Source organism: Delphinus delphis, chromosome 3 (genome assembly GCF_949987515.2).
Source record: "Delphinus delphis chromosome 3, mDelDel1.2, whole genome shotgun sequence".
NCBI lineage: Eukaryota > Metazoa > Chordata > Mammalia > Artiodactyla > Delphinidae > Delphinus > Delphinus delphis.
The window spans coordinates 6,441,425-6,463,665 of NC_082685.1; the positions used below are offsets into that span (position 1 = coordinate 6,441,425).

General features: G+C 49.3%; 1 protein-coding gene across 1 annotated transcript; it reads left to right on the top strand.

Moving 5' to 3' along the window:
• The first annotated feature begins 15,628 nt into the window (after positions 1-15,628).
• CLPP (caseinolytic mitochondrial matrix peptidase proteolytic subunit) lies at positions 15,629-21,179 on the top strand. Its single transcript, XM_060006553.1, has 6 exons — positions 15,629-15,896; positions 15,986-16,057; positions 16,617-16,713; positions 18,028-18,215; positions 19,126-19,231; positions 20,832-21,179. Exons 1-6 carry the CDS (start codon positions 15,711-15,713, stop codon positions 21,005-21,007), a joined length of 825 nt encoding a protein of 274 aa, XP_059862536.1. The 5' UTR covers positions 15,629-15,710; the 3' UTR covers positions 21,008-21,179.
• The last annotated feature ends 1,062 nt before the right edge of the window (positions 21,180-22,241 follow it).

The window sequence follows — 22,241 nt, forward strand, 5'->3', positions numbered from 1 at the left end:
CAAGGGAGGCTGGGAAATGTAGTCTCTGGCAAGGCAGCTGCTCCCCAGGAACAACCTTGCCCCGTGGAAAGGGAGCTTGACTCTTTGTGACAGGTCCAGTAAAGCTGAAAATGAACGGATCCTGCGATTGGGAACTCCCTTTCCAGATTTACGTCCCCCTGAGAAACTCTGACACGTGGATCCAGATTTCATGTACAAGATTATTCAGAGCAGCCCTGCTAGCCATAGCAAAACCTTGGAATATTCCTGAACTGTAGACTAGATGAATAAATGGTGGGGTAGTCATTCAATGCATGACACATAAAATAATGAACAGCAGAGACATACATTAATGAGAATGACTCCCAACAAGATCGTGCTGGGCCAAAACAAAAACAAAAGAAAGAAATTAAACCATGTCATAAAACAGTATATCTGTTTATAGAATGATTAAAAGAAAATAAGGCTACACTCAACAAATAGTATTTAGGGCAGGGCTGCTACCCAGCAGGCACACCTCTGTATGAATGTACCAGTTGATAAAATATGGCAAAACTGGTTGGTAGGTAGCTGCTGCTCCCAGCCTCCCTCACTCCAGCACGTTCCTGAGCACCCTGGCTTTGCCCCTGTGACCCTACGGACTTCTTCACGACCCAGCAGCTAAAGGGTTAAGACCTGGCCAATATTTTTAATATTGCCTTAGGTTTAGGGGGACATGCATATGTGATAAAATGCTTTTTAAAAAAAAAAAAAGCAAAGGAATGGTGAACACCAAATCCAGAGAAGTGGTCACCTCAGAGGGGGGAAGGGGGGGTTGCACCTTGTAAGAGTCACACTGGGTTTTCACTGGGGTCAGTGTGTGTTGTGAACTGTTTCTGCTTCACCCACACCCTGAAGTGGCCTCAAAGTTTCAAAAACTCCATCACAATAGCCTTCTAACGTGGATTAACTCCATTAGTCATTTGGAAACGGGTTGCCAGAAAAAATGCAGGATGCCCAATTAAATTTGAATTTCAGATAAACAGTGAATAATATTTAGTATGAGTGTGTCCTCTATATTGCGTGGGATGGACTTACACTAAAACATGATTTCTTGTGTATCTGAAATTCACATCGAAATGGGCATTCTGCATTTTTCTTTGCTCAATCTGACAACTGACTTGCAAGTATCTCCTTAAGCAAACCTCTGTCCTGTTCCTACCTGGAGTGAGAAAGTTCTGTGACATGTATCTTTCAGTGCCTTCTCTTCCGAAATCCATTAACCCCCAATGGTTATTCTGAGATTAACCTTTTTTGCACACCTTCTGTTATTCATCTGCAGGGGAATGGTGACAAAACTGAGGAGACATATTGCCAGCTGGGATTTCTCCCAGATTTTAAGGTTCAAAAGATTCAGACTTGTAAATCTAGCCCCAAAGGCCAACGTTTCTCTTCAACATCAAAGCTGAGATCACTGTGGTCCGCAGGGGGAGACTCTGCCTGTCCCTTCCCAGCCCCCTCTCAAAGGCTGGGTTATGGGTTAAACTGTGCCCCTCCCCCCAGAATGTAAGTTGGTTCAGCCACTATGGAGAACAGTATGGAGGTTCCTCAGAAAACTAAAAATAGAGCTACCATATGATCCAGCCATCCCACTCCTGGGCATATATCCAGACAAAACTCTAATTCAAAAAGATCCATGCACCCCAGTGTTCACGGCAGCACTATTTACAACAGCCAAGATGTGGACGCAACCTAAGTGTCCACAGAGAAGTGGATAGAGAAGTGGATAGAGGAGTGGATAGAGAAGATGTGAAATATATATCTATATATCTATATATAGATATATATCTCACAGAAATTATCACATGTCTATAAGATAATGGCAATAATGGAGAAGAGAGGGGATGTCTGCTGTTATGAGAGAAAGCAGAGACTTGTTAGAGCGATGGCCTCGAGTGGAGTGGAATCCAGGGTGTAGGTGGAAAGTTGACCTTGGCTGGAAGCACAGACAGCTCCGTCACAACAACAAAGAAGGCAACGCTGACAGCCCAGATGAAGGGACATGGGTAGGTGTTCTGAGATGCTGTGGAAGTTCTCTTCTGTGGCTTGGTTTTTGCAGAAGGTAGGAGGTGAGGTCCAGAGCTGAGAGTCAGGAGGAAGGGGGAGGCTTGAGGGGAGACGGAAGGTAGGACATCAACCTATGACAGAGTTGGCGAGTGAAGGGACTGGGGGATGTGGTAGGAGTGCTGAGCAGCGGGCTAGAGGTCTAGAGTCTCAAGGGAGACCAGTCGGCACGGCTGTGTGCGAGACTGCCCAGGTACAGGTGAGGAGGGGATGGAGTGTTGGTTTTAATTAAGTCCAGCCAGGTCAATGGGATGAAGGAAGAGATAGAGGAGGGAGTTGAGGGTATATGTCAAGGAGGGATTGTAATAACAGACCATGGCTCTAAACTGGGTGAGGGCACAGGGGAAGGGGGCAATGATCCATGGATGACAGCTTCTAGCAGAGCTAAAGGATTGTTTGAACAGGAACACCAAAAGGAGTGAGATGGAAAGAAAAGAAGTGTGGGTCAATGAGTGGAGTGTTTGAGAATACGGAAAGGGATGCAATTCCTGTACACGTCAAGGTCTAAAATAAGACCATGAGAGCTGGAGGCTGAGGTAGAGGGGAGGACGAGGTCATTGGGAGAGAAGAGTTAAAGGATTTGAAAGTCACACACCTGGAAGGCTCATCAAGTTCCATGGTTCTCCATGAAGGGCGAGTCTGCCCTCCGGGGGACACTTGGTCACATCTAGAGACATTTTGGTTGCCACACTTAGGGGTGGTGGGTTCTCTACTGGCGTTGGGTGGGTAGGGGTCAGGGGCGTTGTTGAACATCCCACAATGCACAGGGCAGACCCCACAAGCAAGAATGACGTGGATGTCAACACTGTTAATCTCCAAAGGTCAACAGTGCCAATGTTGGGAAACCCTGGCCCACGTGGATCCTGAAATCACTAAGAATTATGCCCAGGGGAGTTTTCAAGAAAAGAACCAGGAGGGAAAATAGTAAAGGAGGGGGTGACCTGAGGGTTGACGGACAAAGCAGCAAGGACAGGTAGTAGAGAGAATTGTTTGACGGCCTGAGATTCGAAGCTGCAGAGTTTGAGGGGAGAGTTAGGAGCAATGATGGGGCAAAGACACCCACTTCATCACAAGAGGCACAAAAGTGCAAAGAGCTGGAGAAAACACAGCCACAACTTAAGAGCTTCCAGTCCTTGGGAAAGAGCCAGGCATCTGTTATGGCGAGAAGGTAAAGACAGTGATCTCTGAAGATGTTGAGAATACAGGGAATTTTGCTTATGAAGGACCATGACTTCTGGCACAACGGAAGCATCTCAAGATTTGAGGAGGCCCATTTAAGAAATGAAAAGGCACGCCATTAACTGGAAGAAGGTATTTGGAATACATATATCTGACGGAGGGCTTATTGCCAGAACACATAAAGAACACTTATAACTCAATAAGAAGAAGACAAGGGAATTCCCTGGGGGTCCAGTGGTTAGGACTCCACACTTCCACTGCAGGGGGCACGGGTTTGATCCCTGATCAGGGAACTACGATCCCACAAGCCACCTGGCGCGGCCAAAAAAAAAAAAAAAAAGACAAACAAAATGGCAAAGGGTTTGGAACAGACACTTTGCAAAAGAAGACACAGAGATGGCCACAAGGCACATGAAAAGATGCTCAAAAGCATTAGTCATTGGGGAAAGGAACAGGAAAACCACGATGAGATATCACTACACCACCTGCTGGAAGAACTAAGATTTTAAAACAGTAACTCGTCCATACAAAACGATATTGAGGACGTGGAGCAACTGGAACACTCAGACGTTGCTGCTAGGCATGGAAAAGGGTGCAGCTGCTTTGGAAAATGATGTGGCAGTTTCTTCCCAAGTTAAATACACTTTCCATATGATCTAGCCATTCCACATTTGGTATTTACCCAAGAGAAGCAAAAATGTATGCTCATACAAAATCTTTTTTTTTTTTTTTTTTTTTTGGTAAAGTTCAGTTCTCTTTTCTTTTTCTTTTTTGGCCACGCCATGGCTTGTGGGATCTTAGTTCCCTGACCAGGGATTGAACCTGGGCCCTTGGCAGTGAGAGTGCAGAGTCCTAACCACTGGACTGCCAGGGAATTCCCTCTTTTCTTTTTTTCCCCCACACAGTCTTATACACTAATGTTCAGAACAGAACATTGTTTCCCCCACACAGTCTTATACACTAATGTTCAGAACAGGCTATTATTTGTAATAGCCCCAAACTGTAAACAACCCAGGTGTCCAGAACAGATCAACTCTGGTACATCCATATAATGGAATATTATTCAGCCACGAAGGGGAATGAATGAATCAATGAATATACACAAAGGCGCGAGTTAATCTCAAAAACATCATGCTGAATGAAAGAAGCCAGTCACAAAAGACTACATACTATATGGTTCCATTTATATGAAATTCTAGTAAAGAGAAATCTAATCTAGAGGGACAGAAAATTGCATCAATGGTTGTTTGGGGATGAGGATGGGATGGGGGTAGACTGCAAAGGGACCCAGGGGATTCTTTTGGGGGTGATGGAAATATTCTCTGTATTGATTGGGGTAATGGTGACGCCATGGATTTGTCAAAACCCATCAAACTGTACACTTAAAATGGATACATTTTATTAAATGGATATTATACTTCAATAGAGTTGACTTCAAACCAACTTGGACAGGGAAGGGAGAACGTAAAAAATAGGGATGTACAGAGTTCTGGTCTTTGGGTGATGGAGTCGTGGCCTCATTGAGAAACTGGCAGAAATGGGTCAGGGGTCCGATGTGCTCAGCTGATGGTTCTACGGGCATTTTGAGGCAGTCAGCTGTGAATATCTAGGCCAGCTTACCAGGAGCATATGGAGAAGTGGGGCCCCTCTCCCCCCACTTAAAAACAGTGTTTTGCTTTCACTGTACTTTCTTGTTCAATTTCTGGTATGTCATTCCATTTTTCCATGTACGGCAGTCATTTAAATTTTCTATTTTAAAATAAATGTATTTAAATGTTTTAAATGAGGGGATTTAGAATAAAATTATTCATGATTGTGTAGCTGGCGCACATTTGAATGACTTAAGTTTAGAAACCCTCATGGTTTCCCACCATTTTTTTATTGTGTTCCTGTCACGAATACCGAATTTTAAAGGCCTGGTCTACCAGATGGACTGCATTTTTGAGCCTGTGTGTGTGTGTGTGTGTGTGTGTGTGCGCATGCGTGTGTGTGTGTGTGTATAGGGGGTAAAGGAACAGAGAGAGACTTTTATGATGTACCTAATCACCTGACCAGAAGAGGATTCTCCCCATTTGTCGGGTGAGGAGAATGCAGTTATGAAACGTTCAGATCCTCACCCAAGGCCCCAGGAAATAAGTAGTGGGGTAGAGATTGAACCCAGGACTCTCTCCCCTTACTCCACCACCCCTTAACTATTTGTTATTAATTAATTAATTTTATTTTTGGCTGCGTTGGGTCTTCATTGCTGCGCGCAGGCTTTCTCTAGTTGCGGCGAGCGGGGGTTACTCTTCGTTGCGGTGCGTGGACTTCTCATTGCGGTGGCTTCTCTTGCTGCGGAGCACGGGCTCTAGGCACGCGGGCTCAGTAGTTGTGGCTTGCGGGCTCTAGAGTGCAGGCTCAGTAGTTGTGGTGCAAGGGCTTAGTTGCTCCCCGGCATGTGGGATCTTCCCAGACCAGGACTCGAACCCGAGTCCCCTCCATTGGCAGGAGGATTCTTAACCACTGCGCCACCAGGGAAGTCCTTCACCTCGATTTTTAAAAAAGCACAACATGCTCATGATATGACCCACAAATGAATAAAAAGAAGAAAATAAAAATTACCTGAACCCCTGCACTCACAGACTCTTAGCATCTAGTCTAGGGGTGTGTGGTCCCACCCACATACATTTGCAACAATGAGATTGTGGTGTCAGCATTGTCTTATTACCTGCTTGTTTTCCCCCTCACAAATTACATCAAGGGAATCAAATGGTGCTATCTTGGGATGTCCAGGATGTATTGACTGAGAAGGGACATGGAGGAACTTTCTAGATCTTGGACGGGGTGATGGTTACTCGGGTATACACCCATCTAAAAAAAAATTCACTGGGCTGTACAGTTAAGATGTTTGCACTTTACTGAGTGTATGTTTCACTCCAATAATTTTAAAAAATACATCATGGGACTCTTTCCATGTCAATAAAAATGAACGCACGACATCATTTTCATTGCCGACACCCCATTTAAATGCCCCTCCCCCTCACAATAGCTTCCCAAAGCAGCTGATGCTTCTAAAACTGATGGCTGGGAATTCCCTGGCGGTCCAGTGGTTAGGACTCTTTGCTCTCACTGCCGAGGGCCCAGGTTCGATCCCTGGTCGGGGAACTAAGATCCCGAAAGCCAGCCAAAAAAACAAAACAACAAAACAAAACAAAAAATGGAGCTGGGGCTTCCCTGGTGGCGCAGTGGTTGAGAGTCCGCCTGCCAATGCAGGGGACACGGGTTCGTGCCCCGGTCCGGGAAGATCCCACATGCCGCGGAGCGGCTGGGCCTGTGAGCCATGGCCGCTGAGCCTGCGCATCCGGAGCCTGTGCTCCACAACGGGAGAGGCCACAACAGTGAGAGGCCCGCGTACTGCAAAAAAAAAAAAAAAAAAAAAAAGGAGCTGATGGCTGATCTCAACAGCTTGTGCACCTGCCAGTCTCGTTCTTCTGCTTGATCCATTCTCTTCCTTGGACCTGTGACTGCCCCCACCCCCAGTCCTGGTTCCCTCTTCTCACTCCAACCTGGTCCTGGGGCAGGGTGGAGGAGAGGAGATCTCACCTTCTCCCACGCTCCCTGAATGCCAGAATTACAGAACCATCGGCTTCCTGGAAATCTCCACTTGGATATCCACAGGCTGCCCTAACTCACCAGATCCTAACCCAGTGGTTCTCAACCGGGGATACTGGGCAATGCCTAGAGACCTTTATGGTCGACATGATTGGGGGGATGCTACCGACACCTAGTGGAAGGAGGCCAGGCGCATGGGATTTCCAGCCCCGACAGCAAAGAACTAATCAACCCCAAATGTCAGTAGTGCCAAGGTTGACAGACCCTGCCCTAAACTAACTCATCATCTTCCCCCAAACCTACATCCCCATCTCAGTAAAATGCACCTCCATGCATCCAGTGGCCCCAGCCAGAAAGATCTGAAGCTTCCCTCCCCTCCTCCACCATATTCAATCCACTCCTGAATTAATTACGTAATAGTAGCTGCTACAACGAACAAATCCCAAAATGTTTAATGACTCCGATATGATGGAAGTTTGTTGCTCGGTCATCTAAAATACAAAATGTATGTTCCTGATTGGCAGGTGGCTCCCTCCCCAGGCTCCTTCTGCAGTTCTGCCATCTTTATCAGGCCACTGCATTCAGCTGCAAGAGCTGGTGGAAGGGGAAGAGAGGGGAGAAGTCATAGCTGCTTCTAAAGCTCCTTGGCTTGGAAGGGTCATACATCATCTCCTTGCAGGGTCCACGGGTGAACTCATCACATGACTCTCCAGATGCAAGGAATGCTGAGAAATGCAGTCCCAGGATGGAAAGGTGTGGCAACCACCCTTTGAGATGATCTCCAATGATGCCCACCTCTTGGTATTCACCCCTGGCATAGTCCCCGGCCTCACACTGAATTGTGGCTAGCCTGTGTAACCACTAGAATACTGTGGAAGTAACAATGTCTGACTCCCAAAGCTAGGTTGTTAAGATATTACAGCTTCCACTGTGCTCTTTTGGATCGATTGCTCTAGGGGGAAGCTGGCCACCATGTTGTGAGGACACTCAATTAACCAAGAGGTCTACATGGGGAAGAACTGAAGCCTCCTGACAGTAGCTAGCCATCCAACCTGTCTGGCATCCAACTTGCTAGCCATGTGAGTGAGCCATCTTGGAAGTAAATCCTTCAACTAGTTGACACTTTATTTATTTATTTAGTTTTGGTCGTGCCTCGAGGCATGCAGGATCTTAGTTCCCTGACCAGGGATTGAACCTGGACCACCACGGTGATAGTGCCAAGTCTTAACCACTGGACTGCCAGGGAATTCCCAAGTTGAGCCTTTAGCTATGACTACAGCCCTGGCTGATAGTTCGACCCCAACTTTAGGAAAGCTCCCAAGTCAGAACACCTAGCTAAGCTGCCTGTAGGTTCCTGACTGACAGAAATTATGAGATAATGTTTATTTTTAATGATAATGTTTAATGTAGTGTTATTATTTTAAGTCACTAAATTATGGGGTAATATGTTACACAGCAATAGGTAACTGCTAGAGGAGAAATATGACTTTTGGAGAATAATTGATCCCACAATCTGCAAGCCCTGTCTGTTCTCCCTAAACGTTTCACAAATCCATCCCCCTTCCCCTATAGATTGTACCTCCACCATATTTCTCTTTTGAATGGCTACACCTGCCCTGTCACTGATCTCCCTTTGTAGAAGATGTCTGTCATGTCTTTTTATTTTTTGTGGTTTTTTTTTTTCTTTTTTGGCTTTCCAACATCCAATTATTTCTTTTGGGAGGGGGGACTTCATTCCTTGTAGCAGTGTCCATCATGGTGGCTGTGACCTCCTAGCCAACTTGCCCCTAATGCTCAGCCTCTGGAAACTTCTGCCTATTTTTTTCCAAGGTGGAGATTCCAGACTGACACAGATGCTGGGAAACCTCTGGTGTCTACAAGATTCCCCCGTTTTTTTTTTGGTCAGACACTTTGCACATATGATATCTTTTAATAAAAAAAAACCAACCCAAGCAGAGAAGGTAAGAGAAAGGGGGGCTCAAAAGTGAGGGGTGCAAGCTAGAGAAGTACATGAACACCCACAGAGGCCTTTGTAGCAACTAGGTCATAATAATAACAACAGCTCGCCCTTAACAATTTAAAAGGGTTTTCACCTATAATTCTCACAGCACCTCTGGGAAGGGCATGATTATCCCAGTTTTGCTGTGAGAACCCTCCAAATACAGGTCCATTTCCACAGAGTCAGCCATGCTTCTCTGGTCCTGCTTTAAATATCTCCTATTTTCCCACCTCTTTAAATTTACACGGCTCCAAGTGTTACTGCCTTGATATCTGTGTAGTTTAAGACAGAAAAAAAGATGCCTCTGCTTCAGAGCATTAACTTGCACTGTTTCAGTAGATAGGTCTTTGGTAGGATTGAAAGGGCCCTTGGAAGGATTTCCCCCTTTCCCTTGTAATCGACATTAGATTATGATGTCGTAATGGGAGGAGGAGGTGACTGCAGTTGTCCAGGTAGGAGATGATGGTGGCTTGGATCAGGGAAGCAGCATGGACTGGTGAGGGGGCTGGGTTCTGGGTAAACTTGGGACGTTGAACCAACTGGATTAGCCAACAGATCTGGGGAGAGAAATCAAGGATGACTCTGGGTTTTTTAGTATGAGTGTAAGGCTGAAGGAACAATGCACAGGGGCAAGGAATAAGATTAGTAACCCATCTCAAACATTTTGAGGGGCCTGATTAGACCTCCCTGGTAGATGCAGGGAGGAAGGTCTGGGAGAGAGAGAGTTATCTGGGCAGGAGAGAGAAACACAGGACGCATCTGGTACGCAGGTATTTAGAGCCAGGAGACTAGATGAGATTACAGAGCAGATCGGATGGAGATAAAGAAGATCAAGCCCAGGGGCTCTCTTCAAAAGACAAATCTGATAAGGGAAAAGAATCTGAAAAAGAATATATATATATATATATATATATATATATATATATATATACACACACACACACACACACACACAGACACACATATACACATAGAAAATATGTATAACTGAATCACTGTGCTGTACACCTGAAACTAACACAACATTGTAAATCAACTATACTTCAACTTTTTTAAATATATTAAAAAAAAAAGACAAATCTAGGAGTTCCCTGGCGGTCCAGTGGTTACGATTCAGTGCTTTCACTGTCGGAGCCCGGGTTCGATCCCTGGTCGAGGAACTAAGATCCCACAAGCCGTGCAACATGGCCAAAGAAATAAGACAAATCTGATGATCGGTAAGATTAAAAACAAATCACCACAAGAAGATACCCACGAACAAAGGACTGATTCAATAAATTAAAGGTCTTCTTCATACAGATGGCTAACAAACACATGAAAGGATGCTCAACATCACTAATCATTAGAGAAATGTCAATCAGAACTGCAGTGAGGTATCTCACACCGATCAGAATGGCCATCATCAAAAAATCTACAAACAATAAATGCTGGAGAGGGTGTGGAGAAAAGGGAACCGTCATGCACTGTTGGTGGGAATGTAAACTGATACAGCCTCTATGGAGAACAGTATGGAGGTTCCTTAAAAAACTAAAAATAGAACTATCATATAACCCAGCAATCCCACTACTGGGCATATATCCAGAGAAAACCATAATTCAAAAAGACACACGCCCCCCAATGTTCATAGCAGCACTATTTACAATAGCCAGGACATGGAAGCAACCTAAATGTCCATCAGCAGAGGAATGGATAAAGAAGTTGTGGTACATATATACAATGGAATATTACTCAGCCATAAAAAGGAACGAAATTGGGTCATTTGTAGAGACATGGATGGACCTAGAGACTGCCATACAGAGTGAAGGCAGACAGAGAAAAACAAATACCGTATATTAACGCATATATGTGGAATCTAGAAAAATGGTATAGATGACCTTATTTGCAAAGCAGAAATAGAGACACAGACATAGAGAACAAACGTATGGATACCAAGGGTGGAAGGGGGAGGGTGGGAGGAATTGGGAGATTGGAATTGACACATATACACTGTTGATACTATGTAAAAAATAGATAACTAATGAGAACATACTGTATAGTACAGGGATCTCTACTTATGCTCTATGGTGACCTAACTGGGAAGGAAATCCAAAAAAGAGGGGATATATATATATATATGTATAGCTGATTCATTTTACTGTGCAGTAGAAACTAACACAACATTGTAAAGCAACTATACTCCAATAAAAATTAATTTTTAAAAATAAATTAATTAATTGAGGGTCTTCTATAGAATGGAATGCTATGCAACCCAAAAAAAGTGGAGGGGTGAGGGGCAGCCTTCTTTCAAGATTGGCTGGCATGCATCCTTGCCTGTTCTTTCCTCCCTTGCTCCATCCAGCTTCTTGGAATGGGAATTCAGTGCTAGCTGAAGCTGTACTTTGGACCTTGAAGACAGGAGGGGCCCAGCCCAGGGATGGCTGAGGTGTGAGCTGGAAGGAGGAGGTGTCTGGAGACTTCGTGGTCCACAATCCCCCTACCCACCCTGCATGCCAACCTCCAGACTGTCAGGGAGACTGAATGGTTGTCTGGGTACAGAATGGTTGTAAGCGTGTGGTTGTCTAGCCTCACGATCATGCGGCTGGCTGGAAGCTGTGGTTCCCTACTGTTGCTCAGCATCAAGAGACAGTATCGGGAGAACTCCCTGGTGGTCCAGTGGTTAGCTCCCGGCGCTTTCACTGTGGTGGCCCAGGTTCAATCCCTGGTCGGGGAACTAAGATCCCACAAGCCGTGTGGGGCTCGGCCAAAAAAAAAAAAAGAGAGAAAGAGAGAGAGAGAGAGAGAGAGAGATATAGTATCGGACCTACCTCTAGCCTGGGAAAAGATCAAAATTCAAAATTCGAAATGCTGAATGCATGTCAGTTTCGTACCACTGTAAAGTCAAAAGCTTGTAAGTTGAACTACTGTAAATCAGGGACCAACTGTATTCAACAAATTACTTGAGATATTCAACACTTTATTATGAAATAGTCTGTGTTAGATGGTTTTGCCCAACTACAGGCTACTACAGGTGCTCTGAGCACATTTAAGGTAAGCTGGGCTAAGCTACGATGTTTGTAATGCATTTAGCAGGGGGGTGGGCTGCGTGGCATGTGGGATCTTAGTTCCCCGACCAGGGATTGAACCCAGGCCCCGGCAGTGAAAGCGCCGAGTCCTAACCACTGGACCGCCAGGGAGTTCCCCATAATGCACTTTCGACTTACCATGTTTTCAACCTACAATGGGTTTATCAGATGTAACACCATCATTAGCCAAGGAAGATCTGTTCTACCATAAACAGCCCTGTGGCTAAATCTTACCTTTGATCCTTTCCTAAAAATGAGTCATTAGAAGTAGATTATGAGAATTTGAAATTTGGGGTCAACTTTGTTTCCAGAGAAGCTGTAGCAATGTCTCGGTGAGCCTTTGAATGGGAGAATCCATTTACCCACAGCCTCTTCAGCCCTCAGGGCTTCTGTTTCTTTTTTAAATTTTCAATTCCTATCAATTCAACAGGCCTGTTTTGCGTTCACCCCAGAAAAGGTAGCAGTGATCGGAGTTTCTCTCTGATCACGGAGTGATAACCAAATCCGGATTGGTTGATTTGCAGCCAAGAGTCAGAATCGATCCTTCCTCTCCCCCACCCCATTCATTCATTCACTGGGAATATTCAGAGCAAACAAAGTTTGGAGAAATCAGGCACTCATTAAATATTTGGGTGCCTACAACATGCCAGGTACTGTTCAAAGTTGCTTTTTTTTCATTTCAGGTCACCACCTACTTTAATTAATTAATTAATTATTTGGTTGTGCCGGGTCTTAGTTGTGGCAGGCGGGCTCCTTAGTTGTGGCATGTGAACTCTTAGTTGCGGCATGCATGTGGGACCTAGTTCCCTGACCAGGGATCAAACCCGGGCCCCCTGCATTGGGAGCGTGGAGTCTTATCCACTGTGCCACCAGGGAAGTCCCCACCCACTTTAATTTAAATCAGTGATTTTCAACTGGAAGCAATTTTGCCCCGGGGGTGGGGGGGAGGGCAGCGACTTGGCAATGTCGGAGACAGGTTTTGGTTGTTATGATGGGGACGGTGTTACTGGCATCTAATGGGTGGAGGCCAGGGATGCTGCTCCACATCTTACAGTGCCCAGGACGGCCCCACTCCAACAAAGAACCATGCAACCCAGAATGTCAATAGTCCCGAGGCAGAGAAACCCCAGTTTAAAAGAAATGGAATAGCAGAGGATAAAATAGAATATATCAGAAGGCGTTGCCCAAAGTACGGATAAGTATCATTTCATAAGGCTTCTCCAAGGAGGTGGCGTTTGAGTGGAGACTTTTGGGAACTAACAAGATTCAGGCAGAGGACACGAGCAGAGTTCAGGTGGCTGGACGGCAGAAAGCTGGCCAGCGTGGTCCCTGGAGCCAAGCGGGAAAGGGAGGGTGGAAGGAAAGGAGGGCAGAGGTCAGCAGGGGTGATGGGGAACCAAGGGGAGGGTTTTAGGTAAGGGAGGGATATGGTTTAATTAGCTTCTGGGGAGTTCTCTGGTGCTCTAGTGGTTAGGACTCCACGCTTTCACTGCTGAGGGCCTGGGTTCAATCCCTGGTCAGGGAACTGAGCTCCTACAAGCTGTGCGGCGAGGATCACTCAGGCTGCTGAATGAAACGACAGCAAGGCCGGGGCAGGGGTGAAGTTGCGACACTTACGAAGGCCTTATTGAGGGTAGTTACGAGGACGGTGGTGGCAGATACGAAATGTATAATAGTTGAACTGTGCCTAGATAGAGCAGGTGAAACCACAGCAGTGAGGGCGGGGGTGTGGAGCAGTGTCAGTGCAGGGTGACTGTTGGGGCTGCAGCAACTGACGGCACAGCCCTTCTCCCCGGAGGCACGGCGGGAGCTCAGGCCTCAGGGGAACTGGCTGGGCAGGGCCCCCACCTCACTCACAGCAGAAACTGCGACGGCCCATGCTGCCCACCCACCTCTTCAGTCACTGCTGAGGAAACACCACTCCCAGCACCAGGGGTGCCTCCAAGGCCTCCTCCAAACTCTTCCACTTCCATATCCTTCCCTCTATCCTGCCCCTGATTCCATAAGGCGGGGAGTGTCTTTGTCCTGCTCTATCCCCCCATGAGGGTGGGATCCCCTGTGGGCACGGAGGGCACAAAACTACCCTTATCTAGGGCACCCAGCATCAAGTTTGGAGTCCAGCAATCAGGAATGGTCTGCCTGTGAACTCCTACATATGCATCAAAACCCACCTCAAATGGACTCTCATTTGGGAGGACTTCTTGGATGCCCATGGTTGCTGATCTAACACAGTAATACACATCAGTAGCTAATACAAATCGAACACTTGCTACATTCCAGGTCCCATTCTGAGGACCTTACGCTCAACGACCCTAGGATGTAGGTTATTATCATTATGTCCACTTCATAGAGAGGAAACTAAGGCTCAGGGACACACAACTAGTAAGTAGTGGAGCCAAGATTTAAACTCAGGGGATGTCAATATGCTGCCTCAGCAGCAGGTATCCTTAAATCCTTCCTTGTGAGATTGGTTTGACCATCACCATCTTCCAAATGAGAAACTTCAGGCTCAGAGGGGTTAAGCAATGCGCCTAAGATCACACAGCAAGTCAGTGGTTGAGCCAGGCTTGCCAGGTGGGGCAGCTGCCTCCAAAGCCCTAAACTTTTTTTTTTTAAGTTTTGAAATATTTAATTTACCCCCAAAAGTTACCTTAAATGGAATAACTTTTTATTTTTTTAATTTATTTTTTATTGAAGTATAGTTGAATTCAAAGCCCTCAGCTCTTAACCTTCCTCCTTTATCACTGCTTCATCTCTGGGTTCAAAGTGTAGTTTATGAGCACCTACTGTGTGCCAGGCAAGGTTCTAGGCTCTGGGGACAAAATAAGGGACAACTCTGAGGTGACATTTGAACTGAAAGATGAAAAAGAATCCACCTTGAGAAGATGTGGAGGCAAAGAGAGGTCCCAACCGTAACCAGGAGCCTTCTTTCTCCCCCACACCTTTGTCCATTGTCTTCTCTCTTGCCAGGAATGCCTTTCCCTACCTAACAAACTCCTATACATCCTTCAAAGCCCAGCTCCAATGCCTGCTCCTCCTAGGAAGCCTTCCCAGACTGACCTTCCAGGCCAATTTCGCAACTCCCTCCCTTGGGCTTCTGCATCCTGGGGTCCCTCCCTCTGTCCCACGCGTAACCAGAGACTGATGGGAAGGTCTCAGGAGGAGTCGGTCCCACCAGGCTAGAAGATCATTGCTGAGGCCCAGGCCCAGTGAGAGCACAGAGTTGATATTTTTGTTGTCGATGTTTGCATTGGGTCTTTGTTGCAGCGTGCAGGCTTTCTCTAGTTGCGGCGAGCAGGGGCTACTCTTCGTTGCGGTGCACGGGCTTCTCACTGCAGTGGCTTCTCTTATTGTGGTGCACGGTCTCAGTAGTTGTGGCTCACGGGCTCTAGAGCGCTGGCTCAGTAGGTGTGGCGCACTGGATTAGTTGCTCCGCGGCATGCGGGATCTTCTCGGACCAGGGCTCGAACCCGTGTGCCCTGCACTGTCAGGCGGATTCTTAACCACTGCGCCACCAGGGAAGCCCCGGAATTGATTTTTGAAATAAGCAAGGAAGAGCAGAAAACTATGACGATTCTTTGGGAAAGAGACACAAACTGCGGCTTTAAAGTAGTTCCCGACTCCGCTCCAGCGTCCCGTCTCTGGCCACACCCTTTCAGGTTCCGCCCCGCCCTCGCCCCACCCCTAAACGTGCCCCCACGCTTCCCGGAAGTGGGCGGCCTCCTGAGCAAGCGCCGTGGGCGCAGAGCACGCCGAGAGTTGTAGTTCCGGCATCTTACAGAGGAACGTGCGCTGCGATGTGGCCCCAAATATTGGTGGGGGGGGTCCGGGTTGCAGCAGGTCTGTGCCCCGCGCTGGGGTCTCGCCTCGCCGCCCGCTTTCCCCCGCAGCGGACACCCGAGAACAGCCTGGCCCTGCAGCGGAGCCTACACGCGACGGCGGCCCGGGCGCTCCCGCTCGTTCCCATCGTGGTGGAGCAGACGGTACAGTGGCCAGGCGCGGACACGGCCCGGGGGTGAGAGGGCTGGGGCACGGAGGGTCCCTGACCCTCACCCCCATCTTTCTCCTCCAGGGTCGCGGCGAGCGCGCCTATGACATCTACTCTCGGCTGCTGCGGGAGCGCATCGTGTGCGTCATGGGCCCGGTGAGTGCCCCGTGCGCGGATCCTCCCCTGCGCCTGCCCAGACCCCCTGCTCCCCTCCCCCTCACACGTCCTTGATATCCGGACTTACCCCCCTTGACGTTCCTCCCTAGGCTCCGCTCTTGTCCCAATCTGACACCCACACCCACCCCCCTTCCAGGGCACATAAACCCTCTGATCCTCCTTCCAGGCCCTTAGTACCCTTTCTACACCTTCCTTAAATCCTCTGCATCTCCCTTCCTAATCTCTGACTCGCTCCCTCACCAATGACCCTCCTCCCCAATCCTGGGCTCCAGTCACTCTCCCCAGCCTCCTTACCCCTTCCCTTCCTGGGCCCAGTGTGTACTGACCCCACCCTTCCTGTAAGCCGAACCACCTGGGTCTGGATCCCCCAGCCCCACCCCGCACCACATCACCTCCTGGGTTCTGAAGTCTTCCTGATCCATCTTCCTTGGGCTCTGACCCCCATTCTGGTGCCCTGACTCATCCTCAGCCGACCCATAACTGCCTCCCTTATGCCTTCACCCCTATCTGGGGACACCCCTCCCCGCCCCACTTGCAGATCGACGACAGTGTCGCCAGTCTGGTCATCGCGCAGCTGCTGTTCCTGCAATCGGAGAGCAACAAGAAGCCCATCCACATGTATATCAACAGCCCCGGTGAGCAGGAACTTCCCCCGGTGCCAGGGTCCTCCGGGGGACTGAGACCCCAATCAGGGATGTCCTCTCTCTGGAGCAAGAAAGGGTGCAGAGCTTCCTTCAGAATCCCCCCAAAATGCCTTGAAACCTCCAAAAGCTGCCTCTTCCCTTGCTTTTAAACAGGCACCTGAACCTGCCTGTTTGATCTCACAGGTAACGTGTTTTGTTTGTTTTGTTTTGTTTTTAATAAATTTATTTATTTATTTTTGGCTGCGTTCGGTCTTCGTTGTTGCGCGCGGACGTTCTCTAGCTGCGGCGAGCAGGGGCTACTCTTCGTTGCGGTGCGCGGGCTTCTCATTACGGTAGCTCCTCTCTGTTGTGGAGCACGGGCTCTAGGCGTGTGGGCTTCACTAGTTGTGGCACGCAGGCTCAGTAGTTGTGGCTCGCGGGCTCTAGAGCGCAGGCTCAATAGTTGTGGCCCATGGGCTTAGTTGCTTCGTGGCATGTGGGATCTTCCCAGACCAGGGCTCGAACCCGTGTCCCCTGCATTGGCAGGCGGGTTCTTAACCACTGCGCCACCAGGGAAGTCCACAAATAACGTTTTTACCGACCTGACTTGGTTGTCGAGATTTTTAAATTGGTAGATTCCATCCTGCCCCCACAAGAAAAGGGAGAATAGCCAAACTTTTTGTTTTGTTTTGTTTGGCCGTGCCCTGCAACTTGCGGGATCTTAGCTCCTGACCAGGGATCAAACCCAGGCCCATGGCAGTGAAAGTGCTGAATCCTAACCACCGGACCGCCAGGGAGTTCCCTGAATAGCCAATCCTGATTGATCGTTTACTGTGCCAGGCACTTTTCTAAGCACTTTATAGGCATTTAATTCATTTTATCTTCACACAGCCTGACGTGATCGATACTATTTAGTTATTTGCAATCTAGAAGGAGGCACTGTAGCTCCAAAAGTCTGAGTAACTTGCCCCAGGTCACACATGAGAAACTGCCCAGCAAGGGGGGTCAAACCCAGGCAGGCTGGCTCCAGAGCCTTCACTCTTAGCCACTACGCTCCCAATTTCTAGTTTCTCTTGAAAATTTGGCAGATCTGGCCCCCGCCCTGGGCCCACATGCACGTGTGGCAACTGTCAGCTCACTCTGGAGCAAGTCCTCATTTTTTGCTCCCACCTGGCCTGTGTCACCTGCTTCTGTCACCTTCCTATCCCTGGTAGTACTTGTGTTTGGGACCCCGGCTTTAAAGGGCTTCACCAGCCCTCCCCAGGGCCAGAGGCTGCCCTAGGGAAAGGAGGGCACAGCCCCTCACTTGCCCCCCTCCACCCACAGGTGGCGTGGTGACCTCGGGCCTGGCCATCTACGACACGATGCAGTACATCCTGAACCCCATCTGCACGTGGTGCGTGGGCCAGGCGGCCAGCATGGGCTCCCTGCTTCTGGCCGCTGGCACCCCGGGCATGCGCCACTCACTCCCCAACTCCCGCATCATGATCCATCAGCCCTCCGGGGGCGCCCGGGTGAGTGCCGGGCCCCGTGAGCTGCTTTGGGGATGGGGGTGGGGGGTCTAGACAGAAGGACCAGCCGGACAGACGGAAGTCACGTGGGGGTGTGAATGTTTTAAAATGTAGGTTTTGGGGACTTCCCTGGCGGTCCAGTGGTTAGGACTCCACGCTTTCACTGCCGAGGGCGCGGGTTCAATCCCTGGTCGGGGAACTAAGATGCCGCAAGCCACGTGGCTTGGCCAACAACGAAAAAAGAAGTAGGTTTTATTAATGTGCAGGTATAGTGAGGCCAAGAGGTCAGGAGAGGGCTGCCATTGAAAAGACAGTTTGTTACTCACAGATCCCAAGAGGAGGGAGTGTGCCAGGCCACGGGGGCCACGCAGAGAGAGAGGCATCAGGGTTGGTCGGGAGGAGAGTGCAGGCAAGAGCCTTCATTGTGGTTTGTGCGGGCAGGAATGAGCGAGGCTTAAGACTGGCTAGCCTAAGTAGTTGCAGTGGGCTCTGGGGTGTAGGGACTGTCCCTAGTTGTCTGGTACCCTGGGGCGATGGGGCAGGGGGATGGTGACCCAGGGTGTGAGAATAGAGGAGGTGTTGGGGATGTGAGCTTGGATTGGCTGCTTTGCATGTGAAAAGTGTACTCTGGACAGCGGTTGAAAATCTTTAGGAATTAGCTGCCCTGGGAGGAGCTGTTCCTCCTGGTCAGGGAGGCCCCAGCTGCAGAAAATAAGAATATAGAGTTAATACTGGAAGCCTTCCTGGAGGCGGTGAGGTTGAAGCAGGCTGTGGAGGGACTCACAAAGCCCTGTCCCACCTGCTTGAAAACTGGCAGCCGACACCCAGGGCAGGCTCCCGAGTCCCATCTCCAGTCTCCCCGTGAGTGGCACATGCTGATCCCAACCTTCTCCCTCTTGGGACGACCCCCCAGGGCCAAGCCACAGACATCGCCATCCAGGCGGAGGAAATCATTAAACTCAAGAAGCAGCTCTATAGCATCTACGCCAAGCACACCAAACAGAGCCTGCACGTGATCGGTGAGCACCCTCCTGCCCCACACAGGCCCCCCGCTGCTCCCTTCTATTGTAACCAACACATATGTACGGGTCAGGCCTCTGGACCTCTGTGCTGCTGACACCAGGGCTGGATCATTCTGTGATGGAGGCCTTCCTGGGCACTGTAGGAGGTGTGGCACATCCCCGGGCACTGCCCACTAGATGCCAGCAGCACCTCCAGTTGTGACGGCCAAAACCGTCTCCAGACATCGCCCAGCATCCCCTGGGGATCAGAACCCACCCCCGTTGAGAACCCCTGTTCTGAGCACCCTGTTCTGAGAACCCCTGTTCTGAGACTCATTTACAGGAGCCTCCCCAAAACTTCATTGAACTAGGTCCAGGGGGATTCCCGGGCTTTCCAGTGGTTGGGACTCCGTGCTTTCATGGCCGAGGGCTCGGCTTCAATCCCTGGTCGGGGAAACTAAGATTCCGCAAGCCATGCGGCGCGGCCAAAACAAAAAAAAAGAAATAGGTGCAAAGGTCTCCCACAAAGAATATTCCAAATGGTCAAGAAACAGAAGTCAGGAAGCTCATCACTTCTAGTGATGATGTTTAATAATGACATCATCAAGAAAGGCAAATCAAGGCCACGATGAGATACCATTTCAATCCACTGGAACGGCTCAAATAGAAAATACTGACACCCCCAAGTGCTGAGGGGAGCGTGGAGCCACTGGAACGTTTATCCACTGCAGGCGGCAGTGAAAACCATACAGCCACTTCCGAAAGCTGTCAGGCACTGAGGCTGAACACGCAGAAAGATGCGTGGTGGTTCTGCTCGGCGTATAACCGAGGGAATTGAGTGCTTCTGTCCAAAGATGTAGTCAGGAATGCAGCCCCATTCCTATGGTCCCAAACGGGAAAATACCGAAACGCCTGACAGCAGGGGAATGAGTGGTCAGTGGTGGTGCTTAGTCACGAGGTGGGATGCTGTACCGCCACGAGGACCGGTCCACAGCCTGGATGAATCTCAGAAACACAGTGCTGAGTGGAAAAAGGAGTAAATGCTCAGTGGTTATGTGTTTCTTTATTTACTTTTTAAATTAATTAATTAATTTTTTTGGCTGTGCCACGCAGCATGCGGGGATCTTAGTTCCCCAACCAGGGATTGAACCTGCACCCCCTGCAGTAGAAGCGCAGAGTCTTAACCACTGGACCACCAGGGAAGTCCCTGTGGTTATGTGTTTAAGGGGCAAAAACTGGCATAACGGATCCATGCCATTAGGCCACTGTTAGGGTAGTGGGTGGGGACAGTTAGTGACTAGACATGGCCCCGACGGGGTTTCGGGGGGCTCTGATCTAGGTGCCAGCCACGTGGGTGGGTTCAGTCTGAAAATCACCACACTGTCCACTTCCATGATCCACACCTTTTCCTGGACGTGCATTTACACATCAATAAGTTAACACACACACACACACACACACACACAACTGAAACAGGTATTTTATCGATGGGGAAACTGAGGCACAGAGACAGGGAGGCCAAGATCACACAGGAAGGACTTGGGTGGATCGGGGACCCAAACGTGGCCCCAGGTCTCCACTCTTAACCACCCTCATCCCACTTCTGCTTCCCCCGCAGAGTCAGCCATGGAGAGGGACCGCTACATGAGCCCCATGGAGGCCCAGGAGTTTGGCATCTTGGACAAGGTTCTGGTCCACCCTCCCCAGGACGGTGAGGACGAGCCTGAGCTGGTGCAGAAGGAGCCGGTGGCGGCGGCGGCAGCAGTGGCAGAACCTGCCCCAGCGAAAGCCTGAGAGCTGCCCCTCACCCTCGCCCTCCGGAGGAAAGTGGAGGCGCCAGGCCTGCCCAGCCCTCGACACTGAGCCTAGAGGGGACCCTTGAGGAACTCTGGATTTGGGGGTGCCCGTCTGGGTGGGTATCCCAGCTGAGACACTGTGATTTTAAATTAAATCTTTGTAGACTTTGCTCCCGGCTGTGGTGGCTTCCCTCCATCCTCCACCACGGCACACGTGTGCCTACACCCTGACCTTCAGCTTCCTAACTTCAGCAAAGCTACTGAGCCTACATTCCAGGCACTGCTCCAGAGGCCGCAACTTACTGGGAAGAAAACACAGAAATCCCTGTCTGGAAGAAACTTACATTCTTGTGGGAGTAGACAGTTTTTTAAAAAGTCAGGGCAAGAGATATGCAACGTGTGTGTGTGTGTGTGTGTGTGTGTGTGTGCGCGCGTGTGTGACAGTTTTAGATGGGGTGGCCTGCAAAGGCCTTGCTGAGAGGCTGACATTTGAGCAAAGACCTGAAGGAGGTCTTTGCAGAGGGTGGGGGGAGCAAGCTTGCTATCTTGGGAGACAGCAGTCTAGGCAGAGGGCATGGCAAGTGCAAAGGCCCTGTGGCAGGACTGTGGCTGGCACATGGGCGGAAGCACGAGGAGGCTGGGGTGGCTGGAGAGAGTGAGGGGGAGAGAGGAGAAGATGAGAGCAGGAAGGGGAGGAATACAGGTCGTAAAAGGCCTGGTAGGTCTGAGCAAGGAGGGAGATGCCCCATAGAGGGTTTCAAGAAGAAGAACAAAAAGGAACCACAGAGTGGTGGGTGGCGAGCGGCAAGCACAGAAACCAGGAGACCAGTGAGGAAACTTGTAATCACCCAGAGGAAGGCTGACGGCTCCGGACACGTGGTGAGAGAGGTCAGATTCTAGCCAGCTTTTAAAGGCAGGGCTGGGACTTCCCCTGTGGCGCAGCGGTTTCGAATCCTTATGCCAATGCAGGGGACACAGGTTCCATCCCTGGTCTGGGAAGATCCCACATGCCGAGGAGCAACTAAGTCCGTGCGCCACAACTACTGAGCCCACGTGCCTAGAGCCTGTGCTCTGTAACAAGAGAAGCCACCGCAATGCGAAGCCCACACACTGCAACGAAGACCCAACGCAGTCAAAAATAATAATAATAATAAATTTTTCAAATAAATAAAAACTAAAGGCAAGGGGCTTCCCTGGTGGCGCAGTGGTTGAGAGTCCGCCTGCCGATGCAG